The sequence below is a fragment of the Cottoperca gobio genome, chromosome 15, assembly GCF_900634415.1.
Source record: "Cottoperca gobio chromosome 15, fCotGob3.1, whole genome shotgun sequence".
Taxonomy (NCBI): domain Eukaryota; kingdom Metazoa; phylum Chordata; class Actinopteri; order Perciformes; family Bovichtidae; genus Cottoperca; species Cottoperca gobio.
The window spans coordinates 1,149,458-1,175,403 of NC_041369.1; the positions used below are offsets into that span (position 1 = coordinate 1,149,458).

Genomic DNA, 25,946 nt, shown 5'->3' on the forward strand with positions numbered 1-25,946 from the left:
CCAGGTGGGATGACCTTTAAGGTTGACTAGTAATCACTCCCCCCAACCACTCCCAAATATATATTTCTGATGGGTTGCCCCAATTGCTCATAATTTGTTAAAGCTTAACATTAGCCTAGACCTACAACGTGTTCCTCGTGGACTCAGCCATTTATTTATTTTCATCTCTAAAAAGGCTAAACCTACAAGAGCTGTAGAGCATTTAACAACATCAGGAGTGATCATTTTAAATTTGGTCTAAGCCATGGTATGTTTAATCACAACATAAACAAATCTGCGACAGCTGAGTCTAATATCTTCATCCTAAATGGCACAGAAGAATATTGGTAAGATACACTGTGACACTGACTTTTGAACCACGACATTAAACTGCAAAGAGTAAACAATATGAAGTGACCAGATAAACTTAGAAAAAAAAACAAGCAACTACAATCTGCAAGTTTATTATTACAATTTATGCAAGTTAAGTTTTGCTTGAAATAAAAAGCACTACTTTGGGATGAGAGAATAACAAGAAAATAAATGATGTTCAGTACAAGACAGCATATACTGTATGTATCTGTGAGAATCCCAGCTTGAGACCAATGTGCGATGCAATGCTTAGCTAATTGGATATGTGTATTACAATGTCCGTGGTCACAACACCCTTATGGGGCATGAAATAACAAGCAGCTGTGTGTGTCAAGAGATTTCACATGTGTGTGTGCTCAGTTTGTCTGCGTGTGTGTGTGTGTGTGTGTGTGTGGGATGGTTGCTGAGAGGTTTATTAACCCAGTCCATCAAGGCAGTGTGGGATTCATACTGAGACACCAAAGGCTTAAGGATGTGAGCGCCACACAAGCAAGACAGCAAGACAGTGCCTCTCCGAAATACTAATATGGGCCCTTATTTTTTTTACCACAACAACCCCCCACACACCTTCCACCCGCCTACACAGCCAACACCTTTATACCAGTGCTGCTTCCTCAGCTAGTGGACTGTTATACTTTGATTTGACCAGCTTTGCCGACCCACTCAGGAGATTATCCACACCCTCCTTACTTCTTGAGCATTGACTTTCCATTGTGATTCACCCTGCAGAACATTGTATGTTTATGATGGAGATCAACAGGATGGTTTGAAGCCCTGTTTACAGGACTTTACTCTATATAACTGTCAATATGGAATTACAGGGCACTGTAGAAAGTGCAGCGGATTTAAAAACCTATTTTAGTCAGTGTTATCAAAAACACATGTTACAACCACCAGCCAGGCAACATACCAGACGTCAGAATGGTGGCGACGCCATTAACTAGCTGTGACTTATGCATTGTTCACATAATATAACTCCCTGACAAGTCAACCTACAGTTCTGTGATGTTAGCTTGCCTTATTTATGTTGGGATATTTTCCAGCAATAAACTGCTAAATTGACCTCTCTACAATGTGCCACAAGTGTTGGGACAAAGCAGTGTACCATTATTAAAGATGGTGAAAACAAAGGATAAGAAAGCACAAAAAGTAGCAGCGGTCAAAAACAAATGTTTGTAAAAGTAAGTATAATAGTTATTATTGCTTGATTTTTTTTTTGTCAACCAGATGCAAGATCTTAGGTTTAAATAACAAAAAATTAAGCGTAGATTCACTTAATTTATATATCATACACAAACAAAGTTGCTTTCTTGCTAAAAAAGGCCAGAAAGATTTGTAATAGAGATTTCTTTCCACAATAAAGCACAATAAACCTTGTGTTTTATGTTGAAGACTGTTGGAGCTCAAGCTATTTTTAGCTTGTATCATGATACCGATTTTCCAATATTGCTAATTGTCGATAAAAACGTTTTAATGGTTTACAGCAGGATGGGGGAATTAAAAATGTTTGTACTTCAGGCTTGTCCCTGTTTTATTAAGGCCCTGTCACACGGAGCTGGAAAAGTGCCATTTGGTTCACGTCATGCTGATGCTGGAGAACGGCTAGAATGTACTCTTGTCGCAGCCTCTTAGCATCCTCTCTGATGCTGAGTTGATGATGGGTTGATGTATTCATCAAGACGTGCTGTGAAGAAGTGAGGATGAGCTACTCACAGGGACCCTATAGACCAGTGGTTCCCAAACGTTCTGTGGCCAAGGCACACCAAAGACCAAGCCAAAATCTCAAGACACACCTGAGTTCATATCCGGGCAGAATCCCCTCTGTAACACAGAGTATCACTGTTATCACTCTGTGAACATTTATTTAGCCTAGTCCTTGTAAGAAGCTATTCTCCATCACACTAGCAGAGAGTCTTTGATGTGTCACACTCTAATATTTCCCACCATGTTCAAATGGCTGAAACGGCTTCGCTTTGACAGATTTCTTTTTTTTTTTTTAAATGATTGTTTTATTTATATTTCGGCCAACGCATATAAGACCTATTGTTTCTATATTGTGAAATAAGTGTGTAGGACAAAGTACCGATAAAGTACATGCGTATCTGTATACGTTCACTTTTCCGATCCGATGAAAAGTTGGACGTATTTGGACTCTGACAAATTGTGAGCTATTTTTCATATACGTTTCCACCATACGGATATGTGTGACAGGGCCTTTAGGGTAAACATGGCACCAATGTTGACTTGTTCCTGCTGTGGGAACAATGTGCAAGAGTTCTGACAAGGTGGGGTAAAAAATAGATAACAAATCTATCAATCAAGCCTAAACACACCATCCATCCATCCTATTTCTTTGGACAGACGGATGACCGCACAAAAGCTCCTCAAGCAATGGGTATTATATAGCAGTGTGCAAAGGGCACAGTCCTTACCTGTATACTCTGTTTAATAAATGTTTAGAGATCAGTGTGAGTAATTGAAGAAACACTAAATTCAAGGCTCACTAGCTCTGGAGTAAGCTTAAGCAAGGTGGGTGTCTGTCTCGTGATGAACCCCAATTACCACCTCATAAGAATACACTTAACAGAACATTAAAACAGAATCTAGGTTGCACAGATGAAAACACTAAATCCTCACCATCGAGTCACAGCTGACAACACCGAGAAGGTCTGGACCTTAACTGATCCATCTGACTCAGTGGGCCTCGTGTTAAAAAGAAAAGGGCTTTCTGGTCAACTGCAACAACAACGGATAGAGAGTGTGTGTAAGACAAGGACGGTGTATCGACGTTCTGTACTCGTTGAACACTATGTGAATGGAAACACATCGAAAACATGCCAACGCATCACTAAGATGTGCTGATTTTTTATTTCACAGCACAAGAGATGCTTTTCAGTTCAGCTGTACTTGTTGTCCTTTGAGAAAAGGTTTGAAATTCAAATCAGATTTACATTTTTTAGAAATTGTGTGAAAATTCCTCTGTTTATGCTGGAGGCTTCAGTGTGAATGCAAAGGACATTTGTTGTGTCCAAGCTCTGGTCCAGCCTGCCCTCCATCTCCTCCTTTATTTTAGTGCTCATGGGGGCTACTTTGTTTTGCTCACATCTTGCCCACTGTTCCCGTCAGCGCATCCATATCCTCCACGGCACCCTGGATGGGCTCTGTCTATGCCTGAGCCCGATCCCCCACCCACCCCACAGACACCACAGCCAGTATGATTAATAGCCCTCTGCTGGGACGCTCCATCCACTCAGCACATTGTTGAGAGTCGTTGAAACAGTACAACAGTTGCATCCCCTCTTCACACTGGGCCTAAGCCCTGCCTGTCAGTCCCCGGTTAGAGTACTGTTAACTGGCCAGATTTACAGCTACTAACCAGTACTAGGTGGCAGTCTGTCTGGGAGGGAAAGCAACTCCTATTAATCATAGCCCTTTTGATGGGGGCTTTTACAACCAGAAGGCCAAAGGCTTGCCAGTGTATAACACCTGTATAATCCATGGCGCCTCCCATCAACCATCAATCACAACGACACCCCAATGCAGCTAATATTTATATTCTCTGTGATACCATGGCATTTAGTTTGATTCATTTAAGAGTAACAGGTGACCTGTATCTTGCTTTTCAGAAGTCAGGCGACACTGTATAATCAATCAAATCAAATAGAAATGGAGGTTTAAATCTTCAATAATCCCTCTTACAATTCAGATAAAATAGGATTTTAAAAAGTTTTCTTCATTTAATAATAGTATTTAAACATTTAGTCAACTCAAATAGTCGGTCCACAGAAAAGTAATTGCCTACAATTCCAATAGTTGAATGATGAAATGTGTAAGTAATCTATCAAGGAAAAATACTAAGCATTTGCTAGTTCCACCTCAAATGTGAGGCTTTGCTGCTTCTCATTGTTTTATATCGTAACATGAATATCTTTGGATTTTAGACTGGCTTCCTTTTCCTTTTCTATTTTACAAACTTTCTATAATTTTTTTAGACAAAAACAATAAATAAAAAAGTAATCATTATGATGAGTTAATAGTCAGATGAATCATTAGCTGAGGCCTACTACCAGGATTTTTTTTTTTAAGGGTAAAATGAAAAACATTGTCATTTGAGCAGGAGTGACATGAAACAACTGAAAACTAAAAAATGGGTATCCGTCTTCTTGTGGTCTTAACTCAACACGAGAGCATCACGTCATCTTTAGTTAGTTACAGGGGCTAGAATCACCTAAAACGTCCACCCCCAACCACTCGACCAACGGGAAAACTGAGTTATGAGAAAGAGCCTATGAAAAAAAGAAAAGAAAGCAAGCACATCTTTCGCCACTATGATGAAATTGAGGTCCAAAAGTGTGCAGACTACAACAAGCAGTTTGAAGAAATAAACTAGAATTTGAGAAAGTGCGATGGTTATATTATTTTCTATCATTTTATCATAAAATGAAAAATTGTTAATCAAGAAACTGAAGTCAGATTAATCAATAATGGAAATAATGATTAAGTTACATATTTTCAAGTGTACATGCACAAATATTAAGGTTAACAAGGTCTGACAAGACATTAATGTAAGTGACAACTCCACCCACTCAGTTTATTGTCTTTTGACCATGTCATAAAAATAACACTGACAACAGGACTGACAATTTAACCCCTGATCTCAAGCTTAAAGCTACAGGACACCAGGGCCACGCGGCAGACTTGCTCAGAATGCCTTCATGAGTAAACATATTTGCATAAGTGGCTGAGCGACATGAATTATGGTTCCTCTCCCTTGGCATTTACCAGCTGCTTTCTGCCAGTTCAATTGGGAGTGATATATGTGTAAAGATCAGGTGGCAGGGAAGAGGAAGGGAGGGGTGAGAGAGTGTAAAGGGGGGTAAAAGGCCACAACCAGATCCCAAGTCTCGGGCTGCAGCCCCTGGAGGCCCACAAGCGCCTGCCTGACCACAGCTGGGGACCAAGATGACACACACTCAGGCTTGACCTTGAAATAACACTAAGAGAGACGGCATGTGTGCATTCTTTCATGATGACTGACATGACGGTAAAATGTGATGCATTAGTGAGGTTGTCAGTAACGCAAGGATTAGACTGTGAAAACAAAGACAAAACACGAGTATCATTATTCTGGTGCCACTGAGCACCTTCTTTTTATTACATCAAATAAAATAAATGAATGAGTGCATACAATGAGAGTTGGGGGCTCAAACTGTACGATTAAAAATATGATTTTTTTCATAATTCTGCTTTGTGCTTTGGGGAAACCAGGATATTTTATGTAAAGGTCAGCTGGAGAGTTAATCAAATCATCAACCTCAATGTTCATTCTGCAAAATCCACTGCCATGCCCCCTGATATCTACCTCTGGTGCTGTGCTGGTGATTCGAGTCAATTAGAGGTGTGCTTGTGAATTTCGTTAGTGTTTGGATGAAAAGGAGAAAGCTGTCAGTCAAAAGGCCACTCTGGCATTGTATCTGGGGGCTGCAAGGGGCTCTAAACCTGTATTTGTATGAATAAAAATGAAGGGATTTAGGAGCAGACTGTTTCTTCTGCAGACTTGTCAAAAATCTGACCTTCGTTGCAGCAGAGGGGGTTGACGGGAAAGAATTGAAGATTTGAGAAGCTGAGGCTCAGTGACTTCTGGATAAAAAAAGGTGCAACAGAAAAAAAAAAAAATAGGTGAGCAGCAGAAGAAATAAAATGTATGTCAGACTGAGAGGCTATTCTCTGGGCTCGCTTACTCTCTGAGGTATAGTCCGGCAGTAAAATAATCCATAGAATTATTTAACAAGAGATTGCGAGAGATTTGTCCGTGTGATGACAATCGTATACGGAAGACAACCCCTGTCAATGTCAGGTCAGAGACAAAACTCAATTTGCAGCTCAAAACAATGTTGCAGTTCCTTCTTACATTCAAATATAACAATTCAAATCTCAGAGCCAATTTATGCCAATTGTCCCTGTCGGTTGCTTGTTTTTAATTCCATTTTAGTGGCTGTCATAACACAATCCACCTGGCTTATTCATGTCATATCAATGGCTACTGTTCACAAACTAGCACCGATGAAGTCATGTCACACCTCAAGGATTGTTAGATTAAGGTTAAAAATGTAATGAAAATAGTCCAAATAATTATCAAACTACTATGAAATTGTGAACAATATATAGCTACGACATCTGTATGAAAGGAACAAGGCGTGTCATTATTAACTTTTGTTATGGGTTATGTTACACACAATCCATGGTTGGGTACCTAGCTCGATTTAGTAGTGTACATATTCGATGCAGCAGGATTAAGAAACCCAAAAGGGAATTGTTTTGTTGTTCATTAAAAACTGAGAATGGTCAAAATGTTACTGCAACAATTGTGGCACACAAACAAAAAGCAATAGGTCAGGAGTACTCCATCATTATCACAAAGGACTTCAACCTGCATATTGTAGATGCTCATAGGGAATACCGAACTCAACGTCCTGTACCAAATGGTTTGGGATCCTGACATAAACCCCTTTCACCCCTTAGATATTACATAAAAAAACTCAAAGACCAAACTGATAACTGCCCAGTTGTTTTATTTATTATTATTATTATTATTATTATTATTATTATTATTATTATCATCATCATCAACAAAATATATGTACCATTGTGTTTTTTAAGTTAAAACCAAAGAACCTTGAAGGACAGAAGACACTATTTTTGTTCAAGACAGTACATATTTAAAGACAGATGCTGGCCACAAAGCTGTGGAAAGCACTCAATTATATGGGACTAATGAGGTTAGGGACGGGGCATTAGATATCAGGCTCAATCCAAACCATACCATTTAAATCAGAGGAAAGGCCTCTGCTTCCTGGGACTGATTTGCCTGAATGACTGAGAAAGGTGGAGCTGAAGCATCACAACACATGGTCCATCGTTGGCCCAGCTTCTTCAACTGTGCTGTCATTGTTCAGGAGTCGAGAAAGGACCTTCCAATGTCCAGGAGCAAAAGGAAACTTTTTTTTTTTTTCTTGCTTTCAGAAAAGAGAGACAAGACTTCCTTTCCCAGAACCATTTATCTCTCTACTTGACAAGACTCCCTGCTATATTTACCAAACTAAAATTGCAGATGATATACTTCCAGCTGCACTGCTCTCTAGTTCTTTGGCACATGGTCCTGTCAATCAGAGTTACAACAGAACAGGACCGCCAGAGCAGTGAAACCCTCAGCCAGACAGAGAGAGAGAGAGAGCAACAGAGAAATTATGGAAAGTAAGAAAAATAAGAGAAGGGGATGAGAAACCTTGTGGGGACTAATTTCATGTTTCCTTTGCTAGTTGGCTTTAGTTGTTAGAGGGAGTGGGAGATACACACCAGAGAGAATGGAATTACTGGGCTTTCATTAAGCAGAACAGCTGGGCCGCTGCGACGCCGCAAAGCAGCAACAAAACACACACCCACCCGCAAGAGTTTCCTGCCAAAATATTGCTGTGCTTCTTTACGAGAGATATATTAAATTGTTATGCTGCAGCAAAAAAACAAAACAAATTTGATCAGTCTGTCAAGCACGGAATTGAGCCCTACTGTGGATATTTGATCTCCCATTTTGTCTCTCATCAGGGCATGGATGTAACATTTCAGAGACTGGGTGCACAGGGATTTGGGCTTATGGATGCAACAAAGGCTTTCAAACATCTTTTACATGGATTCATTACTTCATGCAAATGCCCTAAAGAAGCTGAAAAGAAAATTCTATTTTATATTCGACTTCCATTCTAGTGAAATACAGTAACTGTAATGGAAGCGTTTTAAGTGAGGGTAACAGAGGAACAGAGGCTTTTGGTGATTTGAGGGCAGAAGGAAAAGAGTTATAGTGAGAGGAAAAGGAAAAAAGGGGTGGGTTAACCAGTGTGGTGGATTCCTCTTCAGCCAGCAGTGCCTGTCCATCTCACAGCAGCAGAGGCATTCCCTGGAGGAAGGGAAGCAGGGGGTGGGGGGGCTCAGCAGACTGTGCAACCTCCATGTGTTGCATCTTTCCCATTGCTCACAACTTCTACAACTGGAGCTGTAGGAGCTGCCAGGACTCTCATTGCAAAGGCATGACAACATGCAGGATTGTCCTCAGAGCCAGCTTGGGTCTCTCATAAGAAGGGGTGCTGTCAGACACGACCACTGCATTTACACACACACACACACACTCACAAATGAGTGATAGTGTGACTAGACTGGAGGAAGTTTATGATCAATCTTAACCCTTACTAATTACTTGAGGAGGCCTGATTCAAAGCTCATTTTTTTCAGTTGAAGCATTGAGCACAGAGCATTGCCAGATAACAGCATGCAAGCTACAAAGGTTTAAAAACGAAGTCTTGTCTTTACTAACAGACTTTAATGGAAACAGAGAGGAGGAGGGGGAGGGATTGAAAAGGCGGGCAAAGCAGCACAATGCACGCCCTGTTTCTGTAGGCCCCACCGATGCTATAAGGCGTACTACTCCTGAACCAAACCAGACCCTGGCACCACTTCCTTTATTTCCATCCAGTGTGATTAACATTTCAGCTGACAGCGCTGTCGAGAGCCTCATTGGAGAGTGACACTATGATTATTGACTGATTCGGTCTATGGCTGCAACTAACAATCATCGATTCATTTGCTGATTATTTTCTTGGTCGATTAATCGTTTTGTCAAAACATTGTCAGAAAATAGTGAAAACTCTCCAACCTCAAAAATAGGAAAAATTACACATTTAATTATCAAATTGATAGATTTTTTAACAGATGAAAGATAAAAAAAAATTACAACAATTACGACACAAAATTCCTATTTGACTTTATGGAAATCCGATATCTTCGCATCACAGATGAGGCGTTAAAACTTGAGTCTCACAGGTAAAACATAAGATTTGACATGTAGTCAAGTCTCAAGTTAGTTAAAGGAGAGTGGGGCAGCTGCTCTGCATATGGACAGGACCTGATGGATTTCAATTTTTGCACCACAACAAAGGCCAAAATGTGGCCTGCAACAGACTTAGCAGATTGCCTGAAATTACTTCTTTTTTTTTTTTTTTTTAACGGAAGAAATTATTTATTTTTTTATTTTTTTATAACTGCAACCACAAGAGTTCCTTGAGCATACAGTCATACATTTGCAGAAAAAAGATTAGGCTGAAGGGGCCAGTAGTATGCCAGATTAGCTGCGGAAAGGCAAACAGATTCATACACACATGCGCACACACATGACCAAAAACATTATCTCCCCACATGCCTGGCGGAGATTTAAAAAAAAAATACAGATATTATAGGTGGAGTTATATACTTTTAACTGTATCTCAGATTAATTTTACTGCAACTTGGTAACCAATGCATGGCTTGACATCTGCTCGTTTTTTGTACAGATAAACTTGCACTCTACTAAACTTCATAACGTACCCATTCTAATTGAAGGGAAGGGAAGGAAAGAAAAAGGAAAAAAAAGAAAGAGAGAGAGATAGAAGAGGAGGAGAGAGAGAGGAAAAGAAAGGAGAAAGATAGAGAAGAGAGAGAGGAAAGAGAGGAGAAGAGACAAGAGAAAGAGGTAAAAGAGATAGAAGAAAGAGAGAGAAAGAGAACAGGGAGAGGGGTAAAAGAGGGAGAAAGATAGAGATAGAGAGAGAAGAGAGAGAGAGTGGAGAGAGTAGAGAGACAGAAGAGAGAGATACACAGTACAGACCGATAAAGCATGTAAGAGGAGAGACGAAGGAGAGAGAAGAGAGAGACGACTAGGAGGAGACGAGGATAGAAGAGAAGAGATGAGAGAGAAGAGAGAAGAGGAGAGAGATGAGAGAGGAGAGAGAGAGAGAGGAGGAGGAGAAGAGATATAGATGAGAAGAGAGAGAGAGAGGAGAGATAGAAAAAAAGAGAAGAGGAGAGGACTACAAGAAAGAAGAGAGAGAGAGAGAGAGAGAGATAGAGAGAGAAAGAGAGAAAGAGAGAGAGAGAAGAGAGAGAGAGAGAAGAAGAGAGAGAGAAGTAGGAACAGAGAGAGAAAGAGAAAACAGAGAGAGAGACACAGAGAGAGAGAGAAGAAAGAGAGAGAGAGAGAGAGCAGAGAAGAGAAGAGCAGAGAGAAGAGAGAGAGAGAGAGAGAGAGAGGAGAGGTACACAGAGAGTGAGAGAGAGAGAGGGTGAAGAGAGAGAGGAAAGGAGAAGAGAGGAAAGAGAGAGGAAATAGGAGAGAAGAGAGAGAGAAGGGAAGAGAGATAAGAGAAGGAGAGAGAGAGACAGAGAGAGAGAGAGACAGAGAGAGAGAAAAGAGAGATGAGATAGAAGAGAGAGACGATAGAGAGAGACGAAGAGAAGAGAGAGAAAGAGAGAGAGAGAGAGAACGATAGAAGAGAGAGAGAAGAGAGAGAAAGAGAGAGAGAGAGAGAAGAGAGAGAGAGAAAAGAGAGAAGAGAGAGAGAGAGAGAGAGAGAGAGAGAGAGAGAGAGAAGAGAGAGAGAGAGAGAGAGAGAGAGAGAGAGAGAGAGAGAGAAAGAGAGAAGAGAGAGAGAGAGATAAAGAGAGATAGAGAGAGAGGACGAGAACAGAGAGGACAGAGAGGAGAGAGAGAGAATAGATAGCGAGACAGAGAGAGAGATACGAAGAGAGAGAGAGAGAGAACAGAGAGGAGAGAAGAGAGAGAGAGAGAGAAGGACTAGAAAGAGACGGAGACAGACAACAGAAGAAGGAGAGAGAGAGAGGAGAGGAAGAGAGAGAAAAAGGAGAGAAGAGGAGAGAGAAGAGAAAAAGAAAAAATGAGAAAGAGTATAGAGAGAGATGATAGACGGAGATAGAGAAAAAGAAAGGGGAAAAATATATAGAGAAAAGAAAAGAAAAAGGGAGAGGAAAAAGCAGGAAAAAGAGAGGGGAAAGAGAGAGAGAAAAATAGAGAGAGAAAAAAGATAGAGAGAGAAAAAAATAAGAGGAGGATAGAGAGGGGAAAAAAAAGAAAGAGAGGAGAGAAAAAAAGAAAAAGAGAGAGAAGATGAAAAAAAAAGAAGAGGAGAGAAGAGAGAGAGAGAGAGAGAGAGAGAGAAGAGAGGAGAGAGAGAGAGACGAGAGAAGAGAGAAGAGAGCAGAGAGATATAGAGAGAGATGAGAGAGAGAGAGAGGAGAAGGAGAGAGAGAGAGAGAGAGAGAAGAGAAAAAAAAGAGAGAGAGAGAGAGAGAGAGATAAAAGAGAGAAGAGAGGATAGAAAGAAGAAAGAAAGGAAAGGAAAAAAAAGAGAAGAGAGAGAAAGAAAGGAAATGAAGAAAGAAAGAAGGATAGGACAGACGAGAAAAAGAAGAGAAAGAAAGATAAAGAGAAGAAAAAGATAGGGATAGAGAAGAGGGGGGAGGGATGAGGTAGATGTAGAGAGGAGAGAGGAGAGAGGGAGGGATAGGAGAGATGGATAGATAGAGAGAGAGGGAGGGAGAGAGAGAGAGGGGGAGGGAGATAGAGAGGGAGATAGAGAGAGAGGAGAGAGAAGAGGGAGAGGAGAGAGGGAGGAGAGAGAGAGAAGAGAGAGAAAGAGAGAGAGAGAGGAAGAGAGAGAAGAGAAGAGGAGAGAGAGAGAGAAAAAAAAGAGAGAGAGAGATAGAAAGAAAACAAGAGAGGAGAGAGAGAGGAAAGAAAGAAAGAAAGAAAGAAAGAAAAAAAGAGAGAGAGAGAGAGGAAAGAAAGAAGAAAGAAAGGTAAAGGAGGAGAGAGGATAAAGAAAGACAAACGAGAGAGAGGGATGAGAGGGAGAGAGGGAGAAGGCTAGGAGAGGGAGGGGGGGATGGGAGGAGAAGGGAGATAGGAGAGGAGAGGGATAGGAGAGAGGGTTAGAGGAGAGAAGAGGAGAAGAGAGAAGATGAGAGGAGAGAAGAGGAGGGGGAGGAGAGGAGAGAGATAGAGGGAGAGGAGAGAGCAGGGGCGATAGAGAGGGAAGGAGAGAGAGGTGGAGACGGAGGGAGAGAGAGGAGGAAGAGAAAGAGGAGGGAGAGAGAGAGAGAGAAGAGAGATAGATGAAGGAGAGATAGAGAGAGAAGAGAGAGCGATAACGAAGAGAGAGAGAATAGAGAGAGTGAGAGAGAGAAGAGAGAGAATAGAGAGAGAGAGAGAGAGAGGAGAAATAGGAGATGAGAGAGAGGATAGAGAGAGATAAAAAAGATATATAAAGAAAGTAAAAGATATAAGATATAAGAGAAAAAAAAAAAGGGGGTGGATAGAGAGATATGTAAAAGCGGTGTGGTGTGTTGTGGGCGGGTGTAGAGGAGATTAGGTGTGTGTTGTGTGGAAGCTGGTTGATGTGTTTGTGGTGTGTGTGGGGGGGAGGAGGGGGGGAGAGGGGGTGGTGGGGGAGAGAGAAGATAGAGAGAGAAAAATAGGAGAGGTAGGGGGGGAAGATAGTAGAGAGAAAAGTGGGGGGGGAGGGAGTGTGGGGGAGGGGGGGAGGGGGAGGGGGGGGAGTGGGTGGGGGGAGCGGGGGGGAGAGGTAGGAGATATAGATAAAAAAGGAGAAAGAGAAGTAGAGAGAGAGAGAAGATATAGATAGGGGTGGAGGTAGATTTAGATGATAGAAAAGGGGGGGGTAGGAGGTGTTGGGTGTGGGGGTGGGAATGTTTGGGGTTGGAGTATATAATATATATATATATATATGGGTATATAATAATACACGGTGTGTGTGTGTATTGTGGCTATATATATTATATAGTACACACATTATATATATAAGATATACCACACATGTGTATATATAAAGAGAGAGAGAGCAGGGAGAAGAGAGAAAAAGAAAGAGAAAGAAAAAGAGAGAGAGATACGAGAGATGAGAGGAGAAAGAAAGGGAGGAAAGAAGAAGAAAAAAAGATATAGGTAAAGAGACAAGAAAAAAAAAGAAAGAAAGAAAGAAATAAAGAAAGAGAGAGAAGAAAAAGGAAAGGAAAGGAAAGAAAGAAAGAAAGAAAAAAGAAAGAGAGAGAGAGGAGAAAAAGAAAGAAAAAGAGAGAGAGAAATGATATAGAAAAAGAAAGAAAGAAAAGAGAGAGAGGAAAAAGCGGAAAAAAGGGTAAGGAAAGAAAGAAACGAAAGCGAAAAGAAAGGAAAGGAGGAGGAGAGCAGAGAAAAAAGAAAGAAAGAGAGAGATAAGAAGAAAAAGGGAAAGAAAGTTGAAAGGAGAGAGAGAAAAAGAGAGAGAGAAAAAGGGAGAGAGAGGAGGAAAGAGAGAGAAAGAAATAAAGAAATGAAAGAGAAGAGAGAGAAAAGAGAGGAGAGGAGATAGAGAGAAGTAGACGAGAAATAAAGAGATAAAGAGAGAGAGATCAAGATAGAAGAGAGAAAGAGAGGAGAGAGAGGAAGAGAGAGAAAAAGAGAAAGAATGAAAAAGAGAGAGACATAAAGAGAAAGAGAGAAAGAGAGGATAGATAAAGAGGAAAGAAAGAGAGAAAAGAAAGAGAGAAAGTGAGACAGAAGAGGAGAGAGGGGAAAGGAGTAAAGAAAGGGAAAGAAGAGAAAGAAGAAAGAGAGGAGGAGAGATAGGGAGATAGGAAAGAGAGAGAAAAGAAAGAGAGAAAGGAAAGCAGAGACAGAGAGAGAGAGTAGGAGAGAGAGGATAGAGAGGAAAAGGATAGATAAAGGGAAAGATAGAAAGAGAGGAAAGAGAGGAAAGATAGAAAGGAGAGAGAAAAGAAAAGAAGAGAGAGATTAGAGAGAAATGAAAGACGACGAAAAAATTATGATAAAGACATAGAGAAATGAAAGAGGAGAGAGTAGGGAGAAGAGAATTATATAGGATATATGATATATATATATATAGAGATAAAGAGATGAAAGTATATAAATAGAGAGAGAGAAAATTATATAGTATAGATACACATATATATATGGATAAATACAGAAAGAAATAAATACCGAAACATATAAAGACAGACACATATAATACATATACATAAATATATATTATATATATATATTACACACATATTTATATAACAATATTACATAACATGATATGATAATATATACACACATTATAGATATATATACACACATATAGTATATACATATACATACATATATATACTATATATACACACATATCTATATATTATACCACACATATATATAATATTAATTATACACACATTCTATATATTATTATATATATAATAGTTTATATAGATATATATCTATAATAACATACAGGGATATATGGTCTATATATTAGGGTGTATATATGTATATAATATATATATATATATGTATGTATAGTCACTATATGATAGATATATATATGTGTCATATAAGAGTATACTATTGTGTATATTATATATATGTATATAGTAGGGGATGGAGATAGAGAGAGAGAGAGAGAGATAGAGAGAGAGAGATATATGAGAGAGAGATTAGAGAAGAGATAGAGAAGATAGAGATAGATATATAAAAATAAAGAGAGAGAAAAAGGTATATAGAGGAAAGAGAAAGAAGAGGAGATAGATAGAAGAAAAAGAGAGGAGAGAATAGAGAGAGATAATATACATAGATATATAAGAATATATATAAAAATATAGATATAAGGAGATATAATAAAGATATATAGTAAAATAGAAAGATATATAAAAAAAGGTATAGATAGATATAGGAGAGAGAGATAGGAGATAATAGATAGATAGATATAGAGAAAAAATGGAGATATAGATATAGTATAGATAGATATATATAGATATATATAGATATAGAGAGATATAGATAGATAGAGAGAAATACAGAATACAGACATTATATAAGAGAAATGAAAGAGAGAAATGATAGAGAGAGATTATATGAGATATAATATATATAATATACATATATTACATATCATATCATATATATCTATAATCTCTCTTACTCTATATCTAATATATATATATATTATATATATATATATATATATATATATATATAGTATAATATTATACATATATATATATATATATATAAACAGTATATCATACATATATATAAACAATATATATGATATTATATATATATATATATATCATATATATATATATATAATCATATATATATAACATTATATATACATACATAAATATATATATATATAGATATATATATATATATATAATAATAATATATATATAATAATATACACACATATATACATATACATATAATATACAACAACATATTGTTATATATTATCTATATACATGATATTATATATATATAAACTACATATAATGATGATTATATATATTATACACGTGCATGGTTTGATATATTATATAAATATATATATATAACATATATATATACATATATATATATATATATATATATTGTATATATATATATAACTGTTGTATATATATATATCTATATATATATATTGTATTATATATATATACACTATTTTTATATATATATATACACACATATATATATATATATAAACACATTTAATATAATATATATATATATATATATCTATAATATCATACCATAATTACCAAAGATAGTAGATATATATATATAGAGAAAGAAAGAAATACATATAGAAAGACAAAAAAGAGAACGAGAGAGAGAAATAAAAAGAAGAAAGAAAGGAACAGAAAAAATAGAGAGAGAGACAACATACATAAAGAAAAAAAATAAAGGTAAAGAAAGGACAGAAGAAATAGATAGAGAGATTAACAAAGAAAGAAAGAGAGAGATAAATATATAGAAAAAGAAATAAAGACAGAGAGAAGAAAAAGCGAGAAAAATGGAAGAGAGAGATAGGAAAGAGAGGAAAGACAGAAAGAAAGATATAGAGAGCACAGCAGAGAGAGAGAGAAGAGAGAAGTATAGATAAAGGAAAGAGAAAAATAGAGATAGAGTAGAGAGGAGAAGAGGGATAGAGAGATAGAGAAGATAGAGAGAAAAAGAGAGAGAAAGGAAAAAGAGAGAAGAAAGAAAGAGAGAAAAGATAGAAAGAGAGAGATATAGAAAGACTAAAGGAAAGAGAGAAGAAAGAGAGAATAGAGAAAAAAGAGAAAGAGAGAAAGAGAAGAAGAAAAAGCAGGAAAGAGAGAAAGAAGATAGAGATAGGAAGGAGAGAGAAAGAGAGAGAATAAAGAGAGAAAGAAGAGAGAAAGAGAGAAGAGAAAGAGAGAGAGAGATAGAAAGAGAGAACGAAAGGAGAGAAAGAGAGAAGAGAGACAGAGAGTAAAGAGAGAGACAGAAAGAGAGATAGAGAGATACATGGGAAAGAGAGAAAGAAGTAAAGGAAAGGAGAGAAAGAGAAAGAGAGAGAGAGAGAGAGAGAGAGAGAGAGAGATGAGAGAAGAGAGAGAAAGAGATAAAGAGAAAGAGAGAGAGAGAAATTAGAGAGATAGAGAGAAACAGAGAGAGATCGACAGAACAGAAAGAACAGACAGAAAAGAAAAGAGGAAAGACAGAAAGAGAGAGAGACAAGAGAAAGGAAGAGAGAGAGAGAGACGAGAGAGAAAAAAATAGAGAGAGGACAGAGAAAGATAGAGAGAGAGTAGAGGAAACAAAGAGAGAGGAGAGAGAAAAAAAGAGAGAGAGAGAACAGGAGAAAGAGAAAGAAAGGAAGAGAGAGAGAGAGACAAACAGGAGAAGGAGAGAGAGAGGACACACAGAGAGATAGAGAGAGAGACACCACAGAAGAGAGAAGAGACAGACAGAGAGAGAGAGAGAGAGACAGAATACTGAGAGAGAGGGGGAGAGAGAGAGAGAGAGAGAGAGAGAGAGAGGGGAGAGAGGAGGTCGAGGAGAGAGGGAGGAGAGAGAGGGGAGAGAGAGAGACAGGGGGAGAGAGGGAGAGAGGGAGGGAGGGGAGAGAGAGAGAGAGAGAGAGAGAGAGCGAGAGAGGATAGAGAGAGAGAGAGAGAAGAGAGAGAGATATATGAGAGAAAAAAAATACAGAGATGATAAAAAGGTATAGAGAGAAGAGACAGAAAGATAGAGAGAGATATAAAAAAGATAGAGATAAAGAGAGAGAGAGAAAGAGAAAGATGATTGAGATATTAGATTAGAGATATAAAAAGAGAGAGATAAGAGATGATAGAAATATAGATAGAAAATAGACAATATATAGACAAACAGGAGATAGAAATATAGAGAGAGAGGATATAGAGATAGATAGAGAGAGAGAGAGATACAAAATGGAGACGAGAGGAGATATATATAGAGATATATAGTAGAGATTATATATAATAGATAGAGATAGATAGAGATTAGAGAGAGCGGAGGAGCAGGACACAAAAAAAAGGAGATAGATAGAGATAGAGACAAACACATGTATAGATATAGAGTAAGATTATATATATATAGATACAACACAAAAATGTATATATAATATATTACATATATAGATATATATATTATATTAGAGACAAAAACACACACACAGGGAGAATATATATATAAGAGATGAACATAGACTATATATACAAACATGTATATATATATCATATAATTATAGCTACACACATGGAGATATATATATATATATATATACACACACACAGGTATAGATATATATATATAGATATAGATAGATAGACACACATGGAGTGGAATATAGAGATATATATATACACACATGTATGTATGTATATATAATTAGATAGATATTAGCATATATATATATTATTATACAACACACAGGGATGTATGTATGTATATATATGATATATCTATATAGATATATACACAAACACACATGTATATATATAGAATATATTATATATATATATATCTATATATAACACACACACACATGTAATATACACATGTATATATAGGGAGAAGAGAGATAGAGATAAACAGATATACATATAGAGAAAAAGAAAAAGAGAGTAGACAAGAAAGAGAAAATGAGATAAATTAAGTATAAAGAAATACAAATATATAGATAAAAATTAAAGATAGAGAATAGAGACGGAAGATAGTTGATAGAGAGGATATATATAAGAGAGTACAAAGAAATAGAGAGAGAGAGAGAGGATATGAAAAATATATATATTAAAATTAAAATAGAGAGACAGAAGATATATATATAGATAAAATATAGAGATACAGAGGAAATATAGATAGATATAGATAATATAGAAATAAGAAAACAGGGAGAGGATAGATACAGATAGACACAAAGGGAGGTAGATAGAGAGATAGAGATAGATAAGATAGAGAGATAGAGATAGAGATATAGATATATAAAGGGGTGGAATAGATAGAGAGATAGTATATATATGATAAAAATGTATATGATATATATACATATATATATATATATACATGTAGTATATATGTAGGTATATATATAGAAATGTATGGAGATATGGAGGTGTAGATTTAGGAGTAGATAGAGATATATATATAATATATAGATATATATATATATATATATATATATATATATATAATTATATAATATATATATATATATATCTATATATATATATATATATATATATATATATATATATACATACATACATACATATACATATATATATATATATACATATATATATATATACACATATATACACATACATATACATATATACATATATATATATATATATATATATATACATATACATATACATATACATATACATATACATACATACTTTTTTTATAATAAACAGCAATACTTAGAAAATCTCTTATATGTTGAGATAATATTGAAAAATGTGAAAGGCCAAGACATCTGTGAAAATCTACTGATCAGACCTGATTAAACATATCCTCAATATACAGATAAATAGAGGAAAAGGCACTTTGAGTTTAAGAATACGCGGATTGCTTTCACAGTCTTAACTCACTGAGGTTTATTCAAGTAATGTGTTAAAACAATGAACATTGATAGACAAAGATTCAGGGTGCTTTCGCACCTGACCATCTATGTGCAGTTCAGACTAAATCTGGTGCATATGCCAGTTTGGTTTGATTCATCTGGGCTTGTGTGAATGCTGTCAGTCAAACAGCTTGGTCTTCCCCGTTCAAACTGGTACTGATCCCATCACCTTGCATCCAACCTACATCAGCCCCACATACCTTGTATGTTGTTGAGTATTTCCTTGAGGTAGCCAAAGCTGTTAAGTAAAGGGTCCTGTTCTTCATCCTGGGGAGAGAAATAAACATTATGAGTGATTATGACATCTAAGACATCATTTGCCATTCAGAGTAGTTTTATCTAATTTAATACTTTAATATTCAGTTTCAGGCTCTATTATGTTGAATGTGTGCTGTAAAACCAAACTTTTCTAATAATACGTACATCAATTTATTAAGAATATTCTGCATAAAAACAGACATGGCTGATTCAAAAATGTATCAATAGGACCAGAGATAGTTATCATTTAAAATAATTACGATACCAATACCCTTAAAGTGATACAGGTACAAATAGAGTACTTTTTTTCTACTTCATTCAATTACTAGCATGTACTCCTCCCCATCCAGAGAGAGAGAGATTTTAATAAAATGCCAAATCTGCAACCACCACCAGCAAATCATTCAGCCATCAGTACTGTGGCGAGCGATTGCGAGTTGAGGGAATGAGCCTGTGTGTGCAGTGAGTGTGAAGTCAGCTGTAATGTAGTCGTGCAGTGTGTGCAGTTTATTTGTAGGTGAATAAATGCTACAACTCCTCAACACCTGATGAATTGAAGGGGCTCTAGCTAGCCCCGACAAAAACGACTCATGCTTAAGGTGGGCTGATTGTTAAGGTGGACCAGCTATTCTCTTGTGACAGGCAGCTCCTCAGAGTTTTTGAAGTGAAGCATGATGTCATGAACATAGATAGAGATTGCTCCAGTCTCATTCTACTAGACTTAAGTGCAGCTTTTGATACATAGGTTAATGGAGCCTTTATAAACAGACGTTTGCAGCGGTTTTTTTAGCACATTTGTCATATCTTAGGTTTTTTGTTTCAATTAGTGACAGTGTCTTTAGCCCTGATAAGTGTTCCAGATTTACAGTTTAGGACCAATCTTTTTTTGTATATGCTTCCCTTAATAACCTGTGCACAGCCTGAGGTGCTCAGACAACCTGCTGGCTGTGTCCAGATTTAAGACCAGAGGGGGTGTGCATTTGTTGTCAGGTCAGCTAAATGCTGTCTTTACATTACTTTTTAAAACTTGATTTTTATCAGTTAGCATGTGACTAATTGTTGTGTATGTTTGTCATCTTGTGTTTTATAAGCTTCACATTTATTTTATTTTTTAACATCTTGTTTCTGCCCTTTGTTTTCATTATTCATTTTGGGTAAGGCACTGGTGTTAATGGTTTATGCCTTTTGATTTTATCCCTGTATCTTTGTTTAGATTATAGTTTGTTGTGTCTAAAGCACTTTGTAAGATGTTTTAAACGGCTATACAAATAAACTAAATCATTTATTATGCACCTATATAAACTATGCTTTTTTAAGATGATGTTTTAAGATTTAAGGTACGACATGCAACAAAGGTCACAAGGCTGAAATTGAACCCAGGACGTTGTGTTCATGTGGCATGAGCTGTGACCCTTCGGCTACGAAGACAAAATATGTTTCAATTGCACTATTTTTGCTTGTTGATGTGATTAGTGATCCAGTACCTGCAATAAGGATAGTTAATGCTAATATAGCATTATTAACACATAAGACTTATAAAAGGTCCTTATTACCAGCTTTTTTTGGCCTATCCAAAACAGCACATTTAAAGAATTGTGCTACAGTGTAGTGACATCAGTGCCAGAGGTAGCGGAGTGAAGGAGTTTAACTGTGAGATCACTCCATGTGCAACACATCACCTTCCGTCAAGAGACCAATCTTGAGACTATCAAGCAGACAGGCATAAGCTTACGTGGTTTCAGACCAATTTTTAAATAAGTCAATAACACCAGAAAAAAAGTATTTAAAAGGACACTAGACCTGGGCCCTGTTTCAGAAAACAGGTCTAACAAACTCTGAGCATAAGACTGACCTCTGAGTTGACTAACCCAGAACAGCTGATCAGAAATAGTAGGCTGAACCTGAACACAAACAGCCATCACCAATGGATCTCCAATATTACGATTCACCATGGCAACAGGGAAATAAAAGGCAGTAACCATTTGAATCCAGAGGTTGTAGAGATTTTAATGGATGTATATGTGGACTGTCCACGTTTATCTTTAAAAAAAAGAGCTTGAGTTGAGCGGGGAAAAGTTTCAATAAGTTCATACCAAGTATTATTCAGTGTTGTCCATTATGTCATCATTTGCCAGACTAACGCTTCCTTAGAGGATGATACAGTGGTGGAATCTGACTGATTGGGATGTAGCCTTCAATACATTTTAAATATATTCCATCATATTTATCTGATGGGGACAAAACACAGGATTCAGCAAGTGAAGAGTAGTTGAAGATTTAATACATAATAGGAGATCAAACTCATAGAGACATGACTGTAAGATCACAATGCAGTAATTATGCATTTGTGGTTTGCACTTTAAAAGGTGTCAAGGTTCATTTTAAACAACTGTTTGGATCTTTATTTCAGCTACTTCAACAAATGATGTTAATACTTGTTCAGACTATATGCAGCCTATTTAAAAAACGCACTTTCAAACTAATACATTCTACAGCTGCACCGATATTATAATCATGCTCCATCAGTGCGACCAATCTCATCAGGAGTGATAGAGATAATTATTCATGGATCATTCGTGTTGAAATCTTCATAGGTGTTTTTAAAATGGAACTGAGATTACACATTATGTGCAATAAACATTTCAGTGGAACTGCTCTAACAAACTAACAGCTGTTTTATGCGCATGACGTCACAATAGGAAAAAGTTACTTTGAAAAAGAACTTGCATAAACTTAATTAAATAAAACCTGCCAGCCAGCAGGTTAAGTTTGAGTTTAAGTTAACTCTCTTTCTGGAACTAAAAACCCAGAATTTCCATCATCTCAGGCTTAACAAACTCAAGAGTTTTCACTAATCCCTATAATGTCTTGAACAGGGCCCTGACACATGCCGTTTCTTCTACACCAGTATACAAAATATGTAAGTGGATGACAAAAATAAGGAGTGATTTAGAAATTATTGTGGATGTCATTCCTGTGATTCTCACTGGAAAAGGTTTCAGGAGTAATTTTGAACTGAAAAAAAATGAGTGGGTAAAAAAATCAGAAATCTTTCTGCCCGCTGAACAGTGGCTCTCTTGTCGTTTGGAAGCAGACCATTAAATAATAAAAAAGACACCCGCCAATATATTCATCAAATCGCCCAACCATCTAACCTTAATTCAGTTAAAATTAGCAATAATATTTTTTGTGTTTAACTCACCAGTGTTGTGTGGGTATTCCATCTGGAATTCCTCTTGATAGCTCCAACAACAGTACTAATTTCACCCTGGACGATGTAGATATTCTTGTCCACCATGCTGCTTTCTGAAAGAAGAACAGAGGAGGGGATTGTTGGCTTTGGCAGAAAATCAAGCCAGGGCTTGGCGATAATTATATATCAACACGTATAGTTCCTCTATACAACCGTTTTGTCATTAAAATCTCATATCAAGATATCATGGTTAAAAATATTTTTGTAGATTGAACTTCTGACATCAGTCAGCCTGGCAAAGACCGTCTATCCTGCTGTCTTTTAAACTCTTCAAAAAACCTTAACTGATGTCAGTCGGTAAGATCATCACTTCAGAAGCATTTAATTCACTGATGTCTGGTGTTAATTTAAAGTAAAAAAATGTGGGTAACTAGACTATACACAAATACAGAATTTACATGAGAGATTAGCATATACTGGCTACTACATACCACTGACCAATCATTTAAACTGTCTGATAGTGCTTCTCATTGCAAACATATTTTATCTACAACAATTCATGTGCGTACACTGGAATTCATTTTAAGCTTTGGATAAACAATCATTTAGACAAGTATCCAATATCAAAATCTGAAATTCTGTATATGAAAATTAAGTCTGTAAGCTTAAAGTCAAACTAAAGAACTCTCTATCTCTCTAAATGAATATAGATTCTACGAACCAAACAGAAAATTGCCATGTGTACCTTGACAATTCCTAAAACCAATAAGGATAACCAAACAAAATCAAAATGACATACTGTTCATATTTGACAAGCAGTATACTGCAAAATTGTTGGATTAACCTTTTTCCCTGTGTCATGAAAGCCATGCCAGATAATACTCTTACATTACAGGAAGATTTATGAATATAAAGACTAGGTGACGGAGGCCACATTCTTTTAAATTCAGGGTAAGCAGCCTATTCAAAATAATAAGACAATGAAGATATGGAAGGTAGAGGCCAAGATGTGGAGGCATAGGGATAGGCTTATAGCTGATAAGACTGTCATATATATGAGTCTTTACTAGCGATTAGGTTTTTTTTAAACCACCAATTCCAATCTGAATCAGTGATGTTGAGTCCTGGTCTGAAATGATAGTTATCAAGACAGCCGCACAATGCACACAGCAACAGTAACCTTAGTTTAAACAAATCAGTTCAGGTAAAATATTTAAAACGAAATGGCTCTGCATTACAAAAAAACTGCATGCAACACAGCTTACCGTTTCTAATTTTAATTAGTTTTTTTTAACAATAACAAAGAAGTCTCAATTTATTACATATTATAAATTAACGCTGTCATTTAATTTAGCATGTTGTCTCACAACAGTTTCTTTCTTGAGCAGGAAAAAATTAAGGGGTTCTGCAAGGTTCCTGTGAGCTGGTTAGACTATTGTTTCGTAAGTCTGGGTTCCAGACAGCAAAACAAGGCAGATTGCATAAAGACATTCTCATTTTCAATTCAGAAATGATTCCAATTAACACTCTCTACTCATTCAAACTGTTGCCAAAATCATCTAAAATGTTTACACGTCTACTTTCCAAATGAGTACCTTATACTACATTTGAATGAAAATGTTTTTAAATATTTATAGTATAAGTATAGTGACACTGACTGTTAGGCTTGCAACGAAGCACATGAACCATAGCATATTATCGAGTAAACTCAAGACTTCCTCACTTGCTCGTAGATATCAATGCTAACAAACAGCTGGATGTTAGCTGGATAGCACAACATATCTGCCTGTAACTTGTCAGACATACAGAAACCGTCAACTAAAGCCAGGGCTCATAACATTTCGTAGTTAAACTCTTAATACATGTACAATTATATAACAAAAGGAAGTGATAGAAGCCAGTTAGTTGGCTGTCATGTGAGCTAGGAATGTGCTATATGGCTAATTAGATTAACTAGCTATGTCAGTGGCGTCTACTCAAAGGCGAAGCTAACAGGCTAGCTCTCCACCACACTAAGGTGTTAAAGACTGTTGACAGTCCTCTATGACAAACAAAAACACAGTAAGAGGACAAGTCACTACTATTCAGTTAGTAACTATTATCGTACTGAAGAGTTTACAAATTCGTTGGATATATTACACTGCCCAGAAACCTCACAGCTACCTACCTAGCTTGCGTTTCAATTGTCTAAGGAGAGGTGTCTTCCGTGTTTGTACGCTGAGACAACAGTCATTCATTTTCTTGATTTAATAAACAAAACGCCTGTTGACAGATATACAAGCACGCTTTAGTGGTTCTCTAGAAATAGTTATATTACCTGTGTGTGGCTGCTATTTCAAAGATGGAGTCCTGCTGTAGCTAATGCTAGCCTATCTCGGTGAACTAGCAGGCTAGCCGGCCAACAGTGAATGAAGAAGACCAAAGTTCAGCTCACTACGACAACAGGACAAACTAATATTTTCGGACATTACACTGCATGATGACGTAAAATTTCCAAACACCACGTATTCATTCACTCTCCAAAGAAGTGCTCCATAAGTGAATAAATTGAACACCTTCCTGCAGCTGTCAATCTGGTTTTGGTAAACACACTGACGTGGAAGAGCTCTGCAGTCTCAACCTAGCCGGATGACAGAGTATTGATTGGCAGGCTACCAAACTGATCGCTTTAAGCGTGATATAGGGCTTTAAAATGCAAGAAGATATCAGAGAATTAAAGTTTAAGGTTTGTTAGCGTTTGCACATTTTTTCCAATCATATTAACTGGCAGAGATTCTCCAAAAAGAAAATAGTCCCTGTGTTACAGCAAAAATAAGGGCGGGACAAAGGTAGCAGTAGTGGAGTAAAGGTTGGTTGCGCCGGGTTGATGACGAAAGCACGGTCTACAGCTCAGACCAGTCTCATCAGTAAAAAGAAAAGATACCAGTTTCACACTGACAACTGGACTATGTGAATGCTACATATTTTCTTGTCGGTTTCTTTTCACAGGCTCCAGTTTACTTTAGTGAAACTCAGCGCAATGATTGTACAATGATAGAAGTGACTCTATTTGTGGAGTTAAATAATGTGAAAAATGGGTCCTTTCCAGACAATAAATGTACTTATTATTATTTGTATTTAATTTATTTTTTATATTAATATTAATATTTCTTGCAGCAAATGTATATTACTACACTAATAACGTTTGTATTAATGACAAGTCTCATGCTGTTTTGCTTTGCCATGAATTATAAATAAAATACGTTATATAGCCTATTTCCCTTCTGGAGGTTGTGGGACAAAAGAGGGGTCTTAGGACCGCA

The 25,946-nt window shown here is 36.8% G+C and overlaps 1 protein-coding gene across 1 annotated transcript in view; it reads right to left on the reverse strand.

Moving 5' to 3' along the window:
* Positions 1–24,922, reverse strand: part of gbf1 (golgi brefeldin A resistant guanine nucleotide exchange factor 1) — a 104,047-nt gene extending 79,125 nt beyond the window's left edge. The window contains exons 1-3 of the mRNA XM_029449238.1: positions 24,812–24,922; positions 22,654–22,757; positions 19,394–19,460 (exon numbers count right to left, since the gene is read on the reverse strand). Of these exons, the coding sequence (XP_029305098.1) occupies positions 19,394–19,460; positions 22,654–22,757; positions 24,812–24,881 (241 nt within the window). The 5' untranslated portion in view covers positions 24,882–24,922. The remainder of the gene's footprint in view (positions 1–19,393; positions 19,461–22,653; positions 22,758–24,811) is intronic.
* Between the last annotated feature and the right edge of the window lie 1,024 nt (positions 24,923–25,946).